This window comes from Anomaloglossus baeobatrachus, chromosome 5 (genome assembly GCF_048569485.1).
Source record: "Anomaloglossus baeobatrachus isolate aAnoBae1 chromosome 5, aAnoBae1.hap1, whole genome shotgun sequence".
Lineage (NCBI taxonomy): Eukaryota > Metazoa > Chordata > Amphibia > Anura > Aromobatidae > Anomaloglossus > Anomaloglossus baeobatrachus.
The window spans coordinates 362,003,687-362,023,518 of NC_134357.1; the positions used below are offsets into that span (position 1 = coordinate 362,003,687).

Consider the following 19,832-nt stretch of genomic DNA (forward strand, 5'->3'; position numbering starts at 1 on the left):
AACGCAATCACAATAAAGAACAAATACCCATTACCTTTAATTTCGGAGCTCTTTGACAGACTGAGAGGAGCTCAAGTTTTTACGAAGTTGGATCTGCGGGGTGCGTATAACTTGGTACGAATTCGAAAGGGTGACGAATGGAAGACCGCTTTTAACACCCGAGACGGTCACTATGAATACCTCGTCATGCCTTTTGGGTTATGTAATGCACCCGCAGTATTTCAGGACTTCGTAAATGATGTGTTCAGGGATTTACTGTTATCCTCAGTAGTGGTGTATCTGGACGACATCCTGATTTTTTCTCCTGATCTGGAGACTCATCGTCAGGATGTCGTTCGTGTCCTTTCCCGTTTAAGGGAGCACTCATTGTTTGCTAAACTCGAGAAATGTGTATTCGAGCAGTCCTCATTGCCTTTTTTGGGTTACATTATCTCACAAGAAGGTCTGGCTATGGATCCTGCGAAGCTCTCTGCTGTCCTGCAATGGTCCGAACCTCATTCCTTGAAGGCGGTGCAACGCTTCTTAGGATTTATAAATTATTACAGGCAGTTCATACCCCATTTTTCTACTTTGGTGGCCCCTTTGGTGGCCTTGACTAAGAAAGGTGCTAATCCCAAAGCCTGGTCTACTGAGACATCTCAGGCTTTTGAGGCAGTAAAAAGACACTTTTCAACTGCTCCCGTTCTTCAAAGACCCGATGAGAGTAAGCCCTTCCTCTTAGAGGTTGATGCCTCTTCAGTGGGTGCTGGTGCGGTCTTGTATCAAAAGAACGGTGCAGGTAGAAAAAGGCCGTGTTTCTTCTTTGCTAAAACCTTTTCACCGGCAGAGAGAAACTATACCATTGGGGATAGGGAACTGCTCGCCTTGAGATTAGCCTTGGAGGAGTGGCGTCACTTGCTGGAAGGAGCGAAACATCCTTTCCAGGTCTATACAGACCATAAGAATCTGACGTACTTACAAACCGCTCAGCGTCTGAATCCTCGCCAAGCCCGCTGGTCCTTGTTTTTCTCCCGCTTTCACTTCTCCATCAACTATTTGTCTGGGAGTAAGAATAACAAGGCAGACGCCCTGTCTCGCTCTATGCTTTCTACCCAGGAAGAGATTGACGAACCTCGTCTTATCCTTCCCTCCAGGGTTTTTCATACGCTCTCCCCTGTGACGTTAGACCAAATCCCACCGGGCAAGACATTTGTTCCGCCTGATCGACAGAATGATATACTGTCATGGGCCCACACCTCAAAGGTGGGTGGGCATTTTGGTATTAGGCGGACACGAGAGTTACTGGAGAGGTGGTATTGGTGGCCACACTTAGCCAGCCACGTCAAGAGATATGTCGGTTCCTGCTACTCGTGTGCTCGCAACCGTCCATTACGGCAGAGACCAGCTGGGCTCTTGCATCCTTTACCAGTGCCAGATAGACCATGGGAGGTGGTAGGCATGGACTTTGTGGGTGATCTTCCATGTTCACAGGGACATAGATTTGTGTGGGTCATTACGGACCATTTCTCCCGGATGGTTCATCTCGTACCGTTATCGAGAATCCCATCTTCCAGGGTACTAGCCAAACTATTCCTCAAGCATGTCTTTAGGCTTCACGGGATGCCAGATCGTATCATTTGTGATAGAGGCCCGCAATTTACTTCCCGTTTCTGGCGAGATCTTTGTAGCCTTCTGCAAATTGAGTTGAATCTCTCTTCGGCATACCATCCGGAGACTAATGGTTTGGTTGAACGTACCAATCAATCTATGATTATATACCTTCGACACTTTGTTGCTGAGAACCACGATAACTGGTCCTCCCTCCTACCCTGGGCAGAATTTGCCCTTAACAATTCGCTGGCTGAGGCCACTGGGCAGACACCGTTCGTACTCAATAATGGGCAACACCCTAGGGTACCGGTACCGTTTCCCGCTGCTGCACCTCCTCCTCTTGTGGCCGACTGGGCAACTAATGCCAGAGAGGTTTGGGATTGGACTCAAGAGTCGATCCAAGCAGCTAAGGACCGTATGAAGACGGTGTCCGATCGGTTTCGTCGCCCGGCTCCTGTCTTTTCTCCAGGGGACTTTGTGTGGCTCTCTGCAAAACACGTGAGACTTAGAGTGAGCTCTGTCAAATTTGCTCCTCGCTTCCTGGGTCCTTATGAGGTTCTTCGACAGGTAAATCCTGTAGTCTATCAATTGAAGTTACCTGTCCATCTTAGGATTCATGACAAATTCCATGTCTCACTGCTAAAGCCGGCTATTTTACCTCACGCTCGTGAAGTGCACTCTCCTGCCTCTGATTCCTCTCGCTCTAGCTATGAGGTACGAGCCATAGCTGGTTCTAAGATGGTTAGAGGGCGCAGGTTCTTCTTGATAGATTGGGAGGGCTATGGCCCGGAACATCGCTCTTGGGAGCCTGAGGAGGCTGTCCATGCTCCCGACTTAGTTGCCGATTATCTGCGTCGCCGGGAGGGGGGCCCTTGAGGGGGAGGTACTGTTACGGTTGCTGCGAGCACTGGAGACTATGTCCAGATTTCTTGCTACTGCACATGTGCGAGCGCTGGAGACTAAGTCCAGATTTCTTGCTACTGCACATGTGCGAGCGCTGGAGACTAAGTCCAGATTTCTTGCTACTGCACATGTGCGAGCGCTGGAGACTAAGTCCAGATTTCTTGCTACTGCACATGTGCGAGCGCCGGAGACTAAGTCCAATCTTGGAGCCATTGCACATGTGCGGGTGACATCATCGCTGACACGAGGTCACATGTCTCTGACACCTTCTTTGCCGATTGGTCGCTGGTCATGTGCTTGTGATGTCTTGCTCGGTGATAGGCCAGCATGACGTCACTCCTGTCGTTCTGGAAGCGGATTGGCTCTGGTGTCCTCCATCTTGGATGAGGCACAGAGTCTATATAAGACCCTGACACACGCCGCATGGTGCTCAGTCCTCTTGGTTCATGCATATGAGTAGACGCTCTGTGCGCGTTCCTCTAGGCATTCCTCTGTCTATGCTAGGTGAGCGCTACCGGCAGGGTAGCGTTCTTATACCTTACAGCTTCGGCTGCTGTCCGTATCCTTACCTCTTAGGGGAGCGGACATAGGCAGGTGCCTGAGGCACATGGTCTGGCTGGGCCTTGTGATTGTACTCGTAGGTGGACGTTGCCGCTAGGGTAACGTTCCTTATACTGCGTCTGGCAGTTGTTCGTATCCTCGCACACTAGGGGAGCGAACAGAGGTAGGAGCTTTGTGCGGCTTACGCTGCTGTTCGTCTCTTTTGCACCACTAGAAGAGCGGACCTAGGCAGGTGCCATATCTAGTGGTTCGTGTCCTCGCACACTAGTGGAGCGAACGCAGGTAGGAGCTTTGTGCGGCTTACGCTGCTGTTCGTCTCTTTTGCACCACTAGAAGAGCGGACCTAGGTAGGTGCCATTTCGCACACATTGCCTTTGTCTCTGTGATTATTAACAGACATCATTCCACACACCCTCCAAGTAAGGGAGGAATTGCTTTACTTTCTTATTATATCCTTCTGTGAGTTAACAGAGGTATTGCACTCTGCCATAGTCTGCAGCAAAGTCTTTGCACGGTGGACCCTGACTGTCTGATACTCCTTTCGGTTATTATCAGACAGCCCCCCGTAACACATCCTTACCCCACGAGGTGAGATCTTGCATGGAGCCTCAAATCAAGTAAGATTGTCAGTTATTTTGTGTTTTTTCCAATTTCTAATAATAGCACCAACAGTTGTTGCCTTCTCGCCAAGATGCTTCCCTGTTGCCTTGTAGCCCATCCCAGCCTTGTGCAGGTCTACAATTTTGTCCCTAGTGTCCTTATACAGCTCTTTAGTCTTGGCCATGGTGGAGAGGTTGGAGTATGATTGATTAAGCGTGTGGACAGGTGTCTTTTATACAGGTAACGAGTTCAATCAGGTGCAATTAATACATGTAATGCGTGCAGAGTAGGAGGGCTTCTTCAAAAAATAAAAAACATGTGTGAGAAACAGAATTCTTGCTGGTTGGTATGTGATCAAATATTTATTTTATAATTAATTTTTTAAAAATCATACAATGTGATTTTCTGATTTCTTTCTGTCACAGTTGAAGTGTACCTATGATAAAAATTCCAGACCTCTCCATTCTTTGTAGGTGGGAAAACTTTCAAAATCGGCAGTGTATCAAATACTTATTTTCTCCACTGTATGTCAGGTTGAAACCTAATAAAGCATCTCAAGTTCACATGTCTAGTAATCATCTGTTAGAACGGCTCGAGCAACAATCCATTGTCAAAAATGTTTTGCAGACTGTGGAGTTTATGGGAAATGGATCTTTTAATTAGCCATCTGCTTTTTTTTCATTTGTAAAGGATCCATTTTTTGCTTACTGAATAATTTTCAAATGGAAGATAATGGATAGCTATTAAACAGATCCATTTTCCTTTGACTTCAATGTTAAAAAACGGATCCAGCTGAAATCAGTGTTTTAGAAAACCAATAAATGGTCATGCAGGTCTTTTAAACTAAATGTATCGACACCTTTATATCTATTAACTGTTGCTAGATTTCTGTGTTTTATTTCATATGCAAATGAAGCTTTAATTACTCTGGTAATGATAGAGCACTTTCGAGCCACTGCCTCCCAAGGGTGACATTAGGCACCAGGCAAGGAAATCAGACAGTGAACTATCAATCAAACTAAAGAGGCTGGTGCTGGGCAGGAAACTTCATCGGGAGAGAGAAGAGCGGAAAGTGCTCTGTCACGCCCAGAGCTCGTAATGCCTCATTTGCATAGGATTTCAATGATTTATAGATTCCCTATAATTATATTAATAGACAATTTAAAAATATATATATATATATATCTATATATATATATATATATATATATATATATATATATATATATATATATATACTGTATATATATATGTAAAAAATTGGGCATTACCTTCTTAAAACACAAGTGTTCCAGTTGTCCACCTCTCCTCCAGTGCGCATAATGAGAGCAATTTTCTCCATGAGCAGCCGGTTATTCTTTTCTATCTCAGCCAGTCGTTCTTGTTCCTTCTATATGAACAAGGACGATGCAGAAAATGGATCTATTAGACAAATCCCCAGCCGGATGACTGTAATAACATTGTAATCAAGTTCCAGCTAATGTGATATGTGGTGTGACTAAAACCACAGATACTAGAATATCAAGGTCATAAGAACTAACATCGGAGTAGTTCGCTGCTTTCTTTTAAATACAAGGAAAAATAAATGTATTTAATAAACCAGCAAGGTTCCAAACACATACACAGTATACAGGTCTATGTCATTTGTACAAAAAGTATGAAACCTCCATATAACATGCTTTTTGGGCCTATCGATAAATGTGAAAAATATGATTATTTTTGATAGTTTTCGCCATCACTCTAGTTATTTGACTTCTAAATTTTCACACTGATGATTAAAGTGGTGGCCCATAAAAAAAATGATGGATACCCCCAAAATAAACTGATCACATGGTGTACAAATTCAGTGCTTATCCCTAAGGGGTACTTTGCACCCCGGAGCTGCGATGTCGGTGGGGTCAAATCGAAAGTGACGCACATCCGGCGTCATTGTCGACATCGGAGTATGTGAATTGTTTTTCCTACGATTAACGAGCGCAAAAGTGTCGAAATTGTATGATCGGTGTAGTGTCGGGCATTTCCATAATGTCGCTGCAGCGACAGGTACGATGTTGTTCCTCGTTCCTGTGGCAGCACACATCGCTGTGAAGCCGCAGGAGTGAGGAACATCTCCTTACCTGAGTCCCGGCTGCAATGAGGAAGGAAGGAGGTGGGCGGGAGGTTTACGTCCCGCTCATCTCCGCCCCTCTGCTTTTATTGGCTGCCTGCCGTGTGAGAGCGACGTCGCAGGGCAGGTAAGTGCATGTGAAGCTGCTGTAGCGATAGTGTTCGCTACGGCAGCTATCACAAGATATCGCATGTGCGACGGGGGCGGGGACTATCGTGCTCGGCATCGCTACAATCGGCTTGCGATGTCGTAGTGTGCAAAGTATCCCTTAAAGAGTTGTTAGACTTTCCCAACATTTTTTAAAAAGACGGGGTGCGTGACAAAATATTAAAAGAAGCTATACATCGCCATCTGTAACACTCTTCACTCCATCCAAAGCCGCTCTGGTGGTCTTTGATGGGAAAAAAATTGATGTCCCATTCTTCACCTAACCGTATGATTGGCTGCAGATTACAGACATCTAGAAAGGGATGTTATCTGAGGCTTATCTAACGTTCTGTTCTGGTCGCCTGATCACTGTGGCCAAAAATTGGCTCCAGGAACGGTCTGTGCTGGGGTGATTGAGGCTACAGATAAGAGAATAGTGTTTATTATTATTTTATCACCTGCCTTTTTAAAATATTTTTTTGGAAAGGTAGACACTAGAGATGAGCGAACCGGTCCCGGTTCGGCTCGAGGCGGTTCGCCGAACGGGGGGTCTGGCTCGAGTTCGGCTCGTCGAACGTTCGACGAACCGAACTCGAGCCCATAGGAAACAATGGCAGGCAATCACAAACACAGTAAAACACCTAGAAAACACCCTGAAAGGTGTCCAAAAGGTGACAAACAACTCACAACATAACACAAACACATGGGAAAGTGACAAGGACATATACTCATGTGAAAACAAAACAGCTGGACAAGGAAAAAGAGGGAGACACACAGATATATGAGTATATGCAAAGAAACATCGATTCCATTATTGTGCAACTTGAGCCCTGCTCATTTTAGGCTTCCAATCTGGATAAATTGCCTGAGCTCGCCACGTACGCCTTGAGGATCTTGTCGTGTCCTGCAGCCAGCGTTCTCTCGGAACCTGTCTTCAGTGCTGCTGGGGGTCTGCTGGCAGATAAGCACACGTGTCTGTCCACTGACAATGTGGACCTGGCTCTCAGAGGACTTTTCTTCCCCTGGGTCAGCCAGGGGAGGCGAAAGGCACGCGTATTTTTGAGAGTGCTTCATGCAAAGCATCTTTTTCTTTGTCAAAAGGGGGGCTCAACCGATGCCAGTCAAGTGGGGTGTGTGTGGCCCAGTTAGTGGCAACGAGGGAGACTGTGGTTGGAGTCCCCTCGCTGTGTCTCTAAAAGAACCAAGATGAACAAGTCATGGCTCTCAGAGGACTTTTCTTCCCCTGGGTCAGCCAGGGGACGGGAAAGGCACGCGTATTTTTGAGAGTGCTTCATGCAAAGCATCTTTTTCTTTGTCAAAAGGGGGGGTCAACCGATGCCAGTCAAGTGGGGTGTGTGTGGCCCAGTTAGTGGCAACGAGGGAGACTGTGGTTGGAGTCCCCTCGCTGTGTCTCTAAAAGAACCAAGATGAACAAGTCATGGCTCTCAGAGGACTTTTCTTCCCCTGGGTCAGCCAGGGGACGGGAAAGGCACGCGTATTTTTGAGAGTGCTTCATGCAAAGCATCTTTTTCTTTGTCAAAAGGGGGGGTCAACCGATGCCAGTCAAGTGGGGTGTGTGTGGCCCAGTTAGTGGCAACGAGGGAGACTGTGGTTGGAGTCCCCTCGCTGTGTCTCTAAAAGAACCAAGATGAACAAGTCATGGCTCTCAGAGGACTTTTCTTCCCCTGGGTCAGCCAGGGGACGGGAAAGGCACGCGTATTTTTGAGAGTGCTTCATGCAAAGCATCTTTTTCTTTTTCAAAAGGGGGCTCAACCGATGCCAGTCAAGTGGGGTGTGTGTGGCCCAGTTAGTGGCAACGAGGGAGACTGTGGTTGGAGTCCCCTCGCTGTGTCTCTAAAAGAACCAAGATGAACAAGTCATGGCTCTCAGAGGACTTTTCTTCCCCTGGGTCAGCCAGGGGACGGGAAAGGCACGCGTATTTTTGAGAGTGCTTCATGCAAAGCATCTTTTTCTTTGTCAAAAGGGGGGGTCAACCGATGCCAGTCAAGTGGGGTGTGTGTGGCCCAGTTAGTGGCAACGAGGGAGACTGTGGTTGGAGTCCCCTCGCTGTGTCTCTAAAAGAACCAAGATGAACAAGTCATGGCTCTCAGAGGACTTTTCTTCCCCTGGGTCAGCCAGGGGACGGGAAAGGCACGCGTATTTTTGAGAGTGCTTCATGCAAAGCATCTTTTTCTTTGTCAAAAGGGGGGGTCAACCGATGCCAGTCAAGTGGGGTGTGTGTGGCCCAGTTAGTGGCAACGAGGGAGACTGTGGTTGGAGTCCCCTCGCTGTGTCTCTAAAAGAACCAAGATGAACAAGTCATGGCTCTCAGAGGACTTTTCTTCCCCTGGGTCAGCCAGGGGACGGGAAAGGCACGCGTATTTTTGAGAGTGCTTCATGCAAAGCATCTTTTTCTTTTTCAAAAGGGGGCTCAACCGATGCCAGTCAAGTGGGGTGTGTGTGGCCCAGTTAGTGGCAACGAGGGAGACTGTGGTTGGAGTCCCCTCGCTGTGTCTCTAAAAGAACCAAGATGAACAAGTCATGGCTCTCAGAGGACTTTTCTTCCCCTGGGTCAGCCAGGGGACGGGAAAGGCACGCGTATTTTTGAGAGTGCTTCATGCAAAGCATCTTTTTCTTTGTCAAAAGGGGGGGTCAACCGATGCCAGTCAAGTGGGGTGTGTGTGGCCCAGTTAGTGGCAACGAGGGAGACTGTGGTTGGAGTCCCCTCGCTGTGTCTCTAAAAGAACCAAGATGAACAAGTCATGGCTCTCAGAGGACTTTTCTTCCCCTGGGTCAGCCAGGGGACGGGAAAGGCACGCGTATTTTTGAGAGTGCTTCATGCAAAGCATCTTTTTCTTTGTCAAAAGGGGGGGTCAACCGATGCCAGTCAAGTGGGGTGTGTGTGGCCCAGTTAGTGGCAACGAGGGAGACTGTGGTTGGAGTCCCCTCGCTGTGTCTCTAAAAGAACCAAGATGAACAAGTCATGGCTCTCAGAGGACTTTTCTTCCCCTGGGTCAGCCAGGGGACGGGAAAGGCACGCGTATTTTTGAGAGTGCTTCATGCAAAGCATCTTTTTCTTTTTCAAAAGGGGGCTCAACCGATGCCAGTCAAGTGGGGTGTGTGTGGCCCAGTTAGTGGCAACGAGGGAGACTGTGGTTGGAGTCCCCTCGCTGTGTCTCTAAAAGAACCAAGATGAACAAGTCATGGCTCTCAGAGGACTTTTCTTCCCCTGGGTCAGCCAGGGGACGGGAAAGGCACGCGTATTTTTGAGAGTGCTTCATGCAAAGCATCTTTTTCTTTGTCAAAAGGGGGGGTCAACCGATGCCAGTCAAGTGGGGTGTGTGTGGCCCAGTTAGTGGCAACGAGGGAGACTGTGGTTGGAGTCCCCTCGCTGTGTCTCTAAAAGAACCAAGATGAACAAGTCATGGCTCTCAGAGGACTTTTCTTCCCCTGGGTCAGCCAGGGGACGGGAAAGGCACGCGTATTTTTGAGAGTGCTTCATGCAAAGCATCTTTTTCTTTGTCAAAAGGGGGGGTCAACCGATGCCAGTCAAGTGGGGTGTGTGTGGCCCAGTTAGTGGCAACGAGGGAGACTGTGGTTGGAGTCCCCTCGCTGTGTCTCTAAAAGAACCAAGATGAACAAGTCATGGCTCTCAGAGGACTTTTCTTCCCCTGGGTCAGCCAGGGGACGGGAAAGGCACGCGTATTTTTGAGAGTGCTTCATGCAAAGCATCTTTTTCTTTGTCAAAAGGGGGGGTCAACCGATGCCAGTCAAGTGGGGTGTGTGTGGCCCAGTTAGTGGCAACGAGGGAGACTGTGGTTGGAGTCCCCTCGCTGTGTCTCTAAAAGAACCAAGATGAACAAGTCATGGCTCTCAGAGGACTTTTCTTCCCCTGGGTCAGCCAGGGGACGGGAAAGGCACGCGTATTTTTGAGAGTGCTTCATGCAAAGCATCTTTTTCTTTTTCAAAAGGGGGCTCAACCGATGCCAGTCAAGTGGGGTGTGTGTGGCCCAGTTAGTGGCAACGAGGGAGACTGTGGTTGGAGTCCCCTCGCTGTGTCTCTAAAAGAACCAAGATGAACAAGTCATGGCTCTCAGAGGACTTTTCTTCCCCTGGGTCAGCCAGGGGACGGGAAAGGCACGCGTATTTTTGAGATTGCTTCATGCAAAGCATCTTTTTCTTTTTCAAAAGGGGGCTCAACCGATGCCAGTCAAGTGGGGTGTGTGTGGCCCAGTTAGTGGCAACGAGGGAGACTGTGGTTGGAGTCCCCTCGCTGTGTTTTACATGCTTTTAGAAGGGCATGAAATGGCTTGGAGGTTGACTTTCATCATATGCAAACTGTTGGCTACCAAAATGCTGCCTTTCCAACAACTGTGGTTATAGGCAATGAGGAACATACTGATGAAGATGAGACGCAGATACCCGATTGGGATGACAACTTAAATATTCGGTCAGGGCAAGAAGAAACTCGGTCTGAGGGGTAGGGGAGTGCAAACACAACAATTGATGATTAAGTTCTAGATCACACCTACTGTCAACCCACAGTCAGACACTCGAGGAGGTCAACAGAGGCGGTGGAGGAGGATGCAACCGACGTCGAAGTAACCTGGCGCCTTCCTGGACACAGTCGGAGCACTGGTAGCACGTCTACAACTGCATCCTCAGCCACCACTCTGCCTCTGAGCATTATTCGGGGTGGATCAACAGGTCGCATGGCCTCTAAGCCTTGCCTAGCCAGGTCCTTTTTTGACATAGAAAAAGATCGCCCAAATTATGTGATCTGTAAAATTTGTCATGGTTCTCTTAGTAGAGGTCAAAACCTCAGCAGTTTGACAACTTCTTCCATGAATCGTCACATGAATAAATATCATATGGCCCGATGGGAAGCTCACCGTGCTGCAATGCGGCCTAGCGGAGCGAACCATCCACCGCCTGCCCCTTCCAGTGCATCCGCGCGCTCGTCATCTTCTAGGACTGTGGGGACAGCTGTCACACCTGTTTTTCCACCCACAACTTCCACCACTGTAACCGCAACAGGCAGTTTGCTTGGTAGGTCGTCAGTTGGTTTGGAAGGGGAAACAAGTGAGTGTGTACAGCTCTCTCAGACATCGATAGCACCAACTTTGGATGAAGGCAACATCATGTCTCCGCCTGCACTTTCCTCACAAAGCTGCATTTTTCCAGGGACACCCGACTCAACACCGTCTACACACAGCAGCCAGATCTCTGTCCCTCAGATGTGGTCAAATAAAAGGCCACTTCCTGCGACCCATGACAAAGCGAAGAGGTTGACTCTATCCCTCTGTAAGCTGTTGACTACAGAAATGCTGCCTTTCCGCCTAGTGGACACACAGGATTTTAGAGACCTTATGTCTGTCGCTGTGCCCCAGTACCAGATGCCTAGTCGCCACTACTTCTCTAAGAAAGGTGTGCCCGCGCTACACCAGCATGTCGCACACAACATCACCGCTTCCTTGAGAAACTCTGTGTGTGAACGGGTGCATTTCACCACCGATACTTGGACCAGTAAGCATGGACAGGGACGTTACATGTCGCTGACTGGCCACTGGGTAACTATGGTGATAGATGGTGAAGGGTCTGCTGCACAAGTCTTGCCGTCCCCACGACTTGTGTGTCAATCCTCTGTCTGTCCAAGTTCCGCCACTGCTTCTGCCTCCTCCACCTCATCTGGGTCCTCCACCTCCGCCCCAAGCCTGCCTGGTCAGGCCACCAGCGTTCTCACTGCGCAGAAGGAATCACGCACCCCTCATTACTATGCTGGTAGCAGAGCGCAACGGCATCAGGCGGTCTTTAGCTTGACATGTCTTTGAAATAGGAGTCACACAGCGACTGAGTTGTGGGCAGCTCTGGAGACTGATTTTGATAAATGGTTGTCTCCACTCAACCTGCAGCCTGGTAAGGCCGTGTGCGACAATGCTGCAAACCTGGGTGCGGCCCTTCGCCTGGGCAAGGTGACACACGTGCCTTGTATGGCTCACGTGTTTAACCTTGTTGTCCAGCAATTTTTAACACACTATCCCGGCCTAGATGGCCTTCTGACCAGGGCACGGAAACTGTCTGCAGTGCTCACTTCCGCCGTTCAACCGCCGCACCTGAGCGACTTGCATCGCTCCAGAAGTCTTTCGGCCTGCCGGTTCATCGCCTGAAATGCGATGTGGCGACACGCTGGAATTCAACTCTCCACATGTTACAGCGACTGTGGCAGCACCGGCGAGCCCTGGTGCAATACGTCATGATGTATAGCCTGGGCCAACGAGATGCAGAAGTGGGGCAGATCACCCTGATGGAGTGATCTCAGATCAAGGACCTATGCACCCTTCTGCACAGTTTCGACATGGCGACGAATATGTTTAGCGCTGACAATGCCATTATCAGCATGACGATTACAGTCATTTACATGCTGGAGCACACGCTAAACACTATTCGTAGTCAGGGGGTGGGACAACAGGAAGGGGAGGAACTACAGGAGGATTCATATGCGCAAGACACAACAACATCACCAAGGTCCAGACGTTCATCATCACCAACGCGGCAGGCATGGGACCATGGGGGACAGGGATCAACAAGGGCGCATGGTAGCAGGTGAGATGTTGAGGAAGGTGCAGGAGGACATGAAGATATGGAGGACGAACTGTCCATGGACATGGAAGACTCAGCAGATGAGGGGGACCTTGGTCAAATTTCAGTTGAAAGAGGTTGGGGGGAGATGACAGAGGAAGAAAGAACGGTTAGCACCTCTATGCCACAAACACAGCGTGGACTTGGTGCGCATGGCTGCGCAAGACACATGAGTGCCTTCTTGTTGCACTACCTCCAACATGACCCTCGTATTGTCAAAATTAGAAGTGATGATGACTACTGGCTTGCCACACTATTAGATCCCCGGGACAAGTCCAAATTTTGTGACATAATTCCACCCATAGAAAGGGACGCACGTATGCAGGAGTATCAGCAGAAGCTGTTACTCGATCTTAGCTCGGCTTTTCCACCAAACAACCGTGCAGGTGAAGGGAGTGATTCTCCCAGTTGTAACTTGACAAACATGGGACGGCCTCGTCATCTTCAACAGTCTACCCGTACCAGTAGGACCGTATCTGGTGCTGGTAACAGCAATTTTATGGAATCTTTTCATAATTTTTTTAGACCCTCCTTTGCAAGGCCACCAGAGACAACAAGTCTGACACATAGTCAACGGATGGAGAGGATGATACAGGAGTATCTCCAAATGAACATCGATGCAATGACTTTGCAAATGGAGCCTTGCTCCTTTTGGGCTTCAAATCTAGAAAAATGTCAAGAGCTCTCCAGTTACGCCTCGAAGATTTTGTCGTGTCCAGCTGCCAGCGTTGTCTCTGAACGTGTCTTCAGTGCTGCTGGGTGTGTGCTGACAGATAAGCGCACGCGTCTGTCCAGTGACAATGTGGACAGACTGACGTTCATCAAAATGAACAAGTCATGGATCCAGAAGGAATTTACTACCCCTGTGTCATCCTGGGGAGAGTAAATGCTTGTGGATTTGGAATGTGCTTGATGCAAATCAAAACATCCTGTTTGCAACTAGGGCACAAGTGCTGCCACTGATAAGGTGTCTGTGTGGGGCCCAATTTTTGGAAAAAAAGGGAGACTCCGCTTGGAGTAACCCTTGCTTGCTGTGTTTTTTAAAAATGATACAAGATGAACAGATCTGAAGGCAAGATGAAGCCAACATCATGTCTCCGCCTGCACTTTTCTCACAAACCTGCATTTTTCCAGGGACACCCTACTCAACACCGTCTACAGACAGCAGCCAGATCTCTGTCCCTCAGATGTGGTCAAATAAAAGGCCACTTACTGCGACCCATGACAAAGCTAAGTGGTTGACTCTATCCCTCTGTAAGCTGTTGGCTACCGAAATGCTGCCTTTACGCGTAGTGGACACACAGGATTTTACAGACCTTATGTCTGTCGCTGTGCCCCAGTACCAGATGCCCAATCACCACTGCTTCTCCAAGAAAAGCATGCCCGCGCTACACCGGCATGTCGCACACAACATCACCACTTCCTTGAGAAAATCTGTGTGCGACAGGGTGCATTTCAACACAGATACTTGGACCAGTAAGCATAGACAGGGTCATTACATGTCACTGACTGGGCACTGGCAAACTATGGTGAGAGATGGAGAAGGGTCTGCTGTACAAGTCTTGCCGTCCCCACGAGTTGTTTCAATCCTTGTTCTGTATGTAGAAGTTAATACACTGCTTCTGCCTCTTCAACCTCGTGTGGGTCCTCTACCTTTGCGCAAACCCTGTGTGGTCAGGCCACCCTTCCTTGCAACTGCGCACAAGGACTACCACACACCTCCTTACTATGCTGGCAGCAGAGCTCAATGCCATCAGGCGGTCAAAGTTTTACTTTGAAATGTATGGGAAATGTGAGTCACAACGCTATTACAGAGAATAGTAGTCAGGCAGGGTCAAAACATTAATTGAGGAACAGGAACAGAATGGGACGGCCAGGACTTAATCAGAAAACAAGCAGAGGTGAAATGCGTATCGGCCAACAAGGTACATAAACAGCAAGCAGGAAAAGTAGTCAGGTAACAAGCACACAAAATCATAAAACTGAACTGGGGGTAAAATTAACCAGAGGTTCATAGCTATGTCTGGCAGTGGTCTGCAGACAGGATGGGCATAAAAAAGGGTGTGGTGTCTTCCCATTGGTTGTAGCTGAATGATGGTATTTCATCTGTGAGATACCCACCAGCTACATTCAGCCAGAGATTCTGCATCTGTCAAGGTAATGCAGCCCAGTGGGTGAGCATAACCTGCGTCCACCTGCGCCGCTGGCATCGACTACTCTCCCATCATCAGCACTATTCATGAAAGGAACACGTTGTCACCTGGCGACCGGAGTACAAATTGACGGAGCGGACTCCGTTGGTGACTTAACAGCCGTGTGCGGCAATGATGCAAACCTGGCTGCGGGCCATCCTCAGGGCAATGTGACACACGTGCCTTTTATGGCTCACGTGTTGATCCGAATTCTCCAGCAATTTTTAAAACACCATCACGGCCTACATGGCCTTGTGCAGCGGGCACGCTCGCTATGTGCTCACTTCCATCGTGCGCACACAGCAGCTCAACAACTTTCATCACTCCGGAAGTCTTAGGGTCTGGCAGTTAAACGCCGGAAATGCGATGTTCCGACACGCAGGAATTGGAATCTGCACATGTTGCAGCGTGTGTGGCAGCACCGCAGAGCCCTGCTGAAATACGGTAAGACATATAGCCTGGGATAAGTTGATCCAGAGGTGGTGCAGATCACGCTGCTGGAGTGGTGTCAGATCAAGGACCTATGCACCCTGCTACACAGTTTTGAAATGTCGACGAAGATGTTTAGCACTGGCAATGTCATTCTCAGCGTGACAATTCTGGTCATCTACATGATGGAGCACACTGTAATTATTATTCGGAGTCAGGTGTTGGGACAAGAGGAAGGGGAGGAAGTACAGGAGGAGTCATATGCGGAAGGGATAACAAGATCTACGAGGTCCAGATGGTCAGCGGCACCTATGCGGCAGTCATGGTGAGGGAGAGGGATTAACAAGGGCGCATAGTATCAGCAAAAAGTGTTGATGAAAGTGCAGGAGCCCATGAAGAAATGGAGGACGAACTGGCGATGGGCATGGAAGACTCAGCAGATGAGTGAGAGCTTGCTCACATTTCGGTTGTGCGAGGTTGTGGGTAGAGGGCAGAGGAAGGATGCACGATTCTCACCTCTCTGCCACCAACACACCAAGGACTTGGTCCTCCTGGATGCACAAGACACATGAGCGCCTTCTTGCTGCACTACCTACATGACCCTCGGATTGTATGAATTTGAAGTAATCCTGAATACTGGGTTGCCACACTGTTAGATCCCCGGTACAAGACAAAATTTGGCGAACTAATTCCTGCCATAGAAATAGACGCACGTATACAGGAGTATCTGCAGAATGTGGTACGCAATCTTAGATCTACTTTTCCACTAAACACCAGTGCTGCACAGAGTGAATCTCAACACTTTGTCATGGATAGGAGGAAATGGTCTTTTACTTGTCCACATCGGAGGGACCGAGGGATGGCTGCTGTGCTGAGATGGCGTTGAGTACGGTGTCCCTGCACAGTTGCACTTTTGGTCATATCCCAAAATGAGTTGAAAAAGGACAGATGCTGTTGGAAAGGGGAACAGGTGTGTTGGAAAGGGGAAAAAAATTTTGGTCCGTGGATTTGGTGGTTAAACAACTGTAACATTTGCTGAAGAAACAACATCTGTTACAGTGGGACTGGCAGATTTGGATAAAGTGGTATATAATCTGTGACCGCTATATAACAAAAATTAATAAGAAAAGAAAGAGAAAGGTATATATCACCTTCAGCAGTCAGTGTCCACCGTGCTCCCAGTTGGAAAAGGAGAGGTTGGCAACTTGAAGGTTTGGTGGAGGATACAGAGCTGTGTGGCTATGAAACTAATAGTAGCCTGAACCGAGTTAGACGCCATTCGGATCTGGAGACTGTGAGCCCTGTTAGCGTCACAGGGTCCACATGCCCACCCAGCCCAGGAACTCCCTGTTAACAACACAGGGGCCATTGAGTACGCTGACCGTGTGCGTAGGGGCCACACCTGTGGACAGCAGGCGCATCAGCAGCAGCAGGCCTGTTAATGCCACTGGGCTGCACAAGCAGGACTGTTAGGACAGGAGCTGGTCTTAACCGTTCTGCGTTACCAACTGTGGTGGTGGCCTGCATCCACCACCCTATCCCTGCCTACCTCTGGCCTAAAGCCGCAATGGGTTCAACACATGGAGGTGTGCTCTTTCGGAGCATAATAGAAGACTGCGCACCTCCTTGTTGGCTCCAGCCCCTTTTATAACCTGGGTCCGCCCCAAACCAGGGTGAACCACAATGCACCTCCTGGAGACAAAAGCAGAGTGACACGTCATGAGTGGCATAACTAGCGTCCTATTTGGAAACGCAACTTCAATGATGACCTCATGGCTGCCATGACCCAAACACCTCACCAGTCATCGTCTGACCATCAATAATGCGGTGACAAGTCATAGGTGTGGGCCTCTGCAAGCCATTTGGGAGGACACCTGATGCCCTGTGGTCTATATGGGACCCCCACATCAGGGCCAGGGCCAAAGAGTTCATTACCGGACCTAGTCTCTGATGCAGGAAGTGCCTGAGCATGCTCAGTAGCATGAAATACAGTCTCTGAAAAAAGACTATCAGCTTTAGCATGGTGTCTAGGCACAAAACAGGACTTAGACCCGGCACAGAATGCAAGCACCTGTGCAAAGAGGCTTTTCACACTTAGTGTGGGAGCATGCGCTGTATCCCGAAATGAAGACTTAGCGTCAGGAATGGCACAGTCAGGCTGAGCATACTCACTAGGCGAAACACTGTAATTATGCTGCAGCTGGGGTACATCGGCACACGCATGCGCACTAGCTGCCTCTCCACACTTAGACGTGGAGGGGAAATTTGTCTTGGAGATGCTGTCTATGAACAGAAGGAAAAGCTAAAGGAAGCCTGACTTTCTATCCCTCCGAATTATGAAATGCAGCAATGAATTCCATGAGTTTGCTATAACATTAGCGTAGCTAAATGTGCATGAGGGTGTGATGTAGAGGTGCTAGAAATAGCTTGTCACCAGTGGGGCACTAATGGAATACAACAGCCAGTTCTATGATGCCACAAAATGGCAGTATTTTGGGCTATCATTATAGCTTATTAAAAACAGAGCACGAGGTTGTCATGCAGAGGTGCTGCACATAGATTTGCAGTAGTGTGAATAGACAAAAGTACAATAGCCACGTTTAGGATACAACTAGGTACAGTGAGTGTTTGCTAGTATAATGGCTGAGTTTAAAAAAGTTTGAGTGTGCAATGCAGGCAGATGTCCTGCAAATATCGTTCCAATACTGTGAATTGACAAAAGTACAATAGCCACGTTTAGGATACAACTAGGTACAGTGAGTGTTTGCTAGTATAATGGCTGAGTTTAAAAAAGTTTGAGTGTGCAATGCAGGCAGACGTGCTGCAAATAACGTTCCAATACTGTGAATAGACAAAAGTACAATAGCCACGTTTAGGATACAACTAGGTACACTGAGTGTTTGCTACTATAAATGGCTGAGTTTAAAAAAGTTAGAGTGTGCAATGCAGGCAGACGTGCTGCAAATATCGTTCCAATACTGTGAATAGACAAAAGTACAATAGCCACGTTTAGGATACAACTAGGTACACTGAGTGTTTGCTAGTATAATGGCTTAGTAACAATGAGTTGTAGTGTGCAATGCAGGCAGACGTGCTGCAAATAACGTTCCAATACTGTGAATTGACAAAAGTACAATAGCCACGTTTAGGATACAACTAGGTACAGTGAGTGTTTGCTAGTATAATGGCTGAGTTTAAAAAAGTTAGAGTGTGCAATGCAGGCAGACGTGCTGCAAATATCGTTCCAATACTGTGAATAGACAAAAGTAAAATAGCCACGTTTAGGATACAACTAGGTACACTGAGTGTTTGCTAGTATAATGGCTGAGTTTAAAAAAGTTTGAGTGTGCAATGCAGGCAGACGTGCTGCAAATAACGTTCCAATACTGTGAATAGACAAAAGTACAATAGCCACGTTTAGGATACAACTAGGTACACTGAGTGTTTGCTACTATAAATGGCTGAGTTTAAAAAAGTTTGAGTGTGCAATGCAGGCAGACGTGCTGCAAATAACGTTCCAATACTGTGAATTGACAAAAGTACAATAGCCACGTTTAGGATACAACTAGGTACACTGAGTGTTTGCTACTATAAATGGCTGAGTTTAAAAAAGTTTGAGTGTGCAATGCAGGCAGACGTGCTGCAAATAACGTTCCAATACTGTGAATTGACAAAAGTACAATAGCCACGTTTAGGATACAACTAGGTACACTGAGTGTTTGCTAGTATAATGGCTGAGTTTAAAAAAGTTAGAGTGTGCAATGCAGGCAGACGTGCTGCAAATATCGTTCCAATACTGTGAATAGACAAAAGTACAATAGCCACGTTTAGGATACAACTAGGTACACTGAGTGTTTGCTAGTATAATGGCTTAGTAACAATGAGTTGTAGTGTGCAATGCAGGCAGACGTGCTGCAAATAACGTTCCAATACTGTGAATTGACAAAAGTACAATAGCCACGTTTAGGATACAACTAGGTACAGTGAGTGTTTGCTAGTATAATGGCTGAGTTTAAAAAAGTTAGAGTGTGCAATGCAGGCAGACGTGCTGCAAATATCGTTCCAATACTGTGAATAGACAAAAGTAAAATAGCCACGTTTAGGATACAACTAGGTACACTGAGTGTTTGCTACTATAAATGGCTGAGTTTAAAAAAGTTAGAGTGTGCAATGCAGGCAGACGTGCTGCAAATATCGTTCCAATACTGTGAATAGACAAAAGTACAATAGCCACGTTTAGGATACAACTAGGTACACTGAGTGTTTGCTAGTATAATGGCTTAGTAACAATGAGTTGTAGTGTGCAATGCAGGCAGACGTGCTGCAAATAACGTTCCAATACTGTGAATTGACAAAAGTACAATAGCCACGTTTAGGATACAACTAGGTACAGTGAGTGTTTGCTAGTATAATGGCTGAGTTTAAAAAAGTTAGAGTGTGCAATGCAGGCAGACGTGCTGCAAATATCGTTCCAATACTGTGAATAGACAAAAGTAAAATAGCCACGTTTAGGATACAACTAGGTACACTGAGTGTTTGCTAGTATAATGGCTGAGTTTAAAAAAGTTAGAGTGTGCAATGCAGGCAGACGTGCTGCAAATAACGTTCCAATACTGTGAATAGACAAAAGTACAATAGCCACGTTTAGGATACAACTAGGTACA

At 47.6% G+C, this 19,832-nt stretch overlaps 1 protein-coding gene across 1 annotated transcript in view; it reads right to left on the reverse strand.

Annotated features, from left to right (window-relative positions):
- CFAP97D1 (CFAP97 domain containing 1) overlaps window positions 1-19,832 on the reverse strand; it is a 116,154-nt gene that overhangs the window by 44,019 nt on the left and 52,303 nt on the right. Inside the window, exon 3 of the mRNA XM_075349953.1 lies at window positions 4,926-5,044. Coding sequence (XP_075206068.1) covers window positions 4,926-5,044 — 119 coding nt within the window. The remainder of the gene's footprint in view (window positions 1-4,925; window positions 5,045-19,832) is intronic.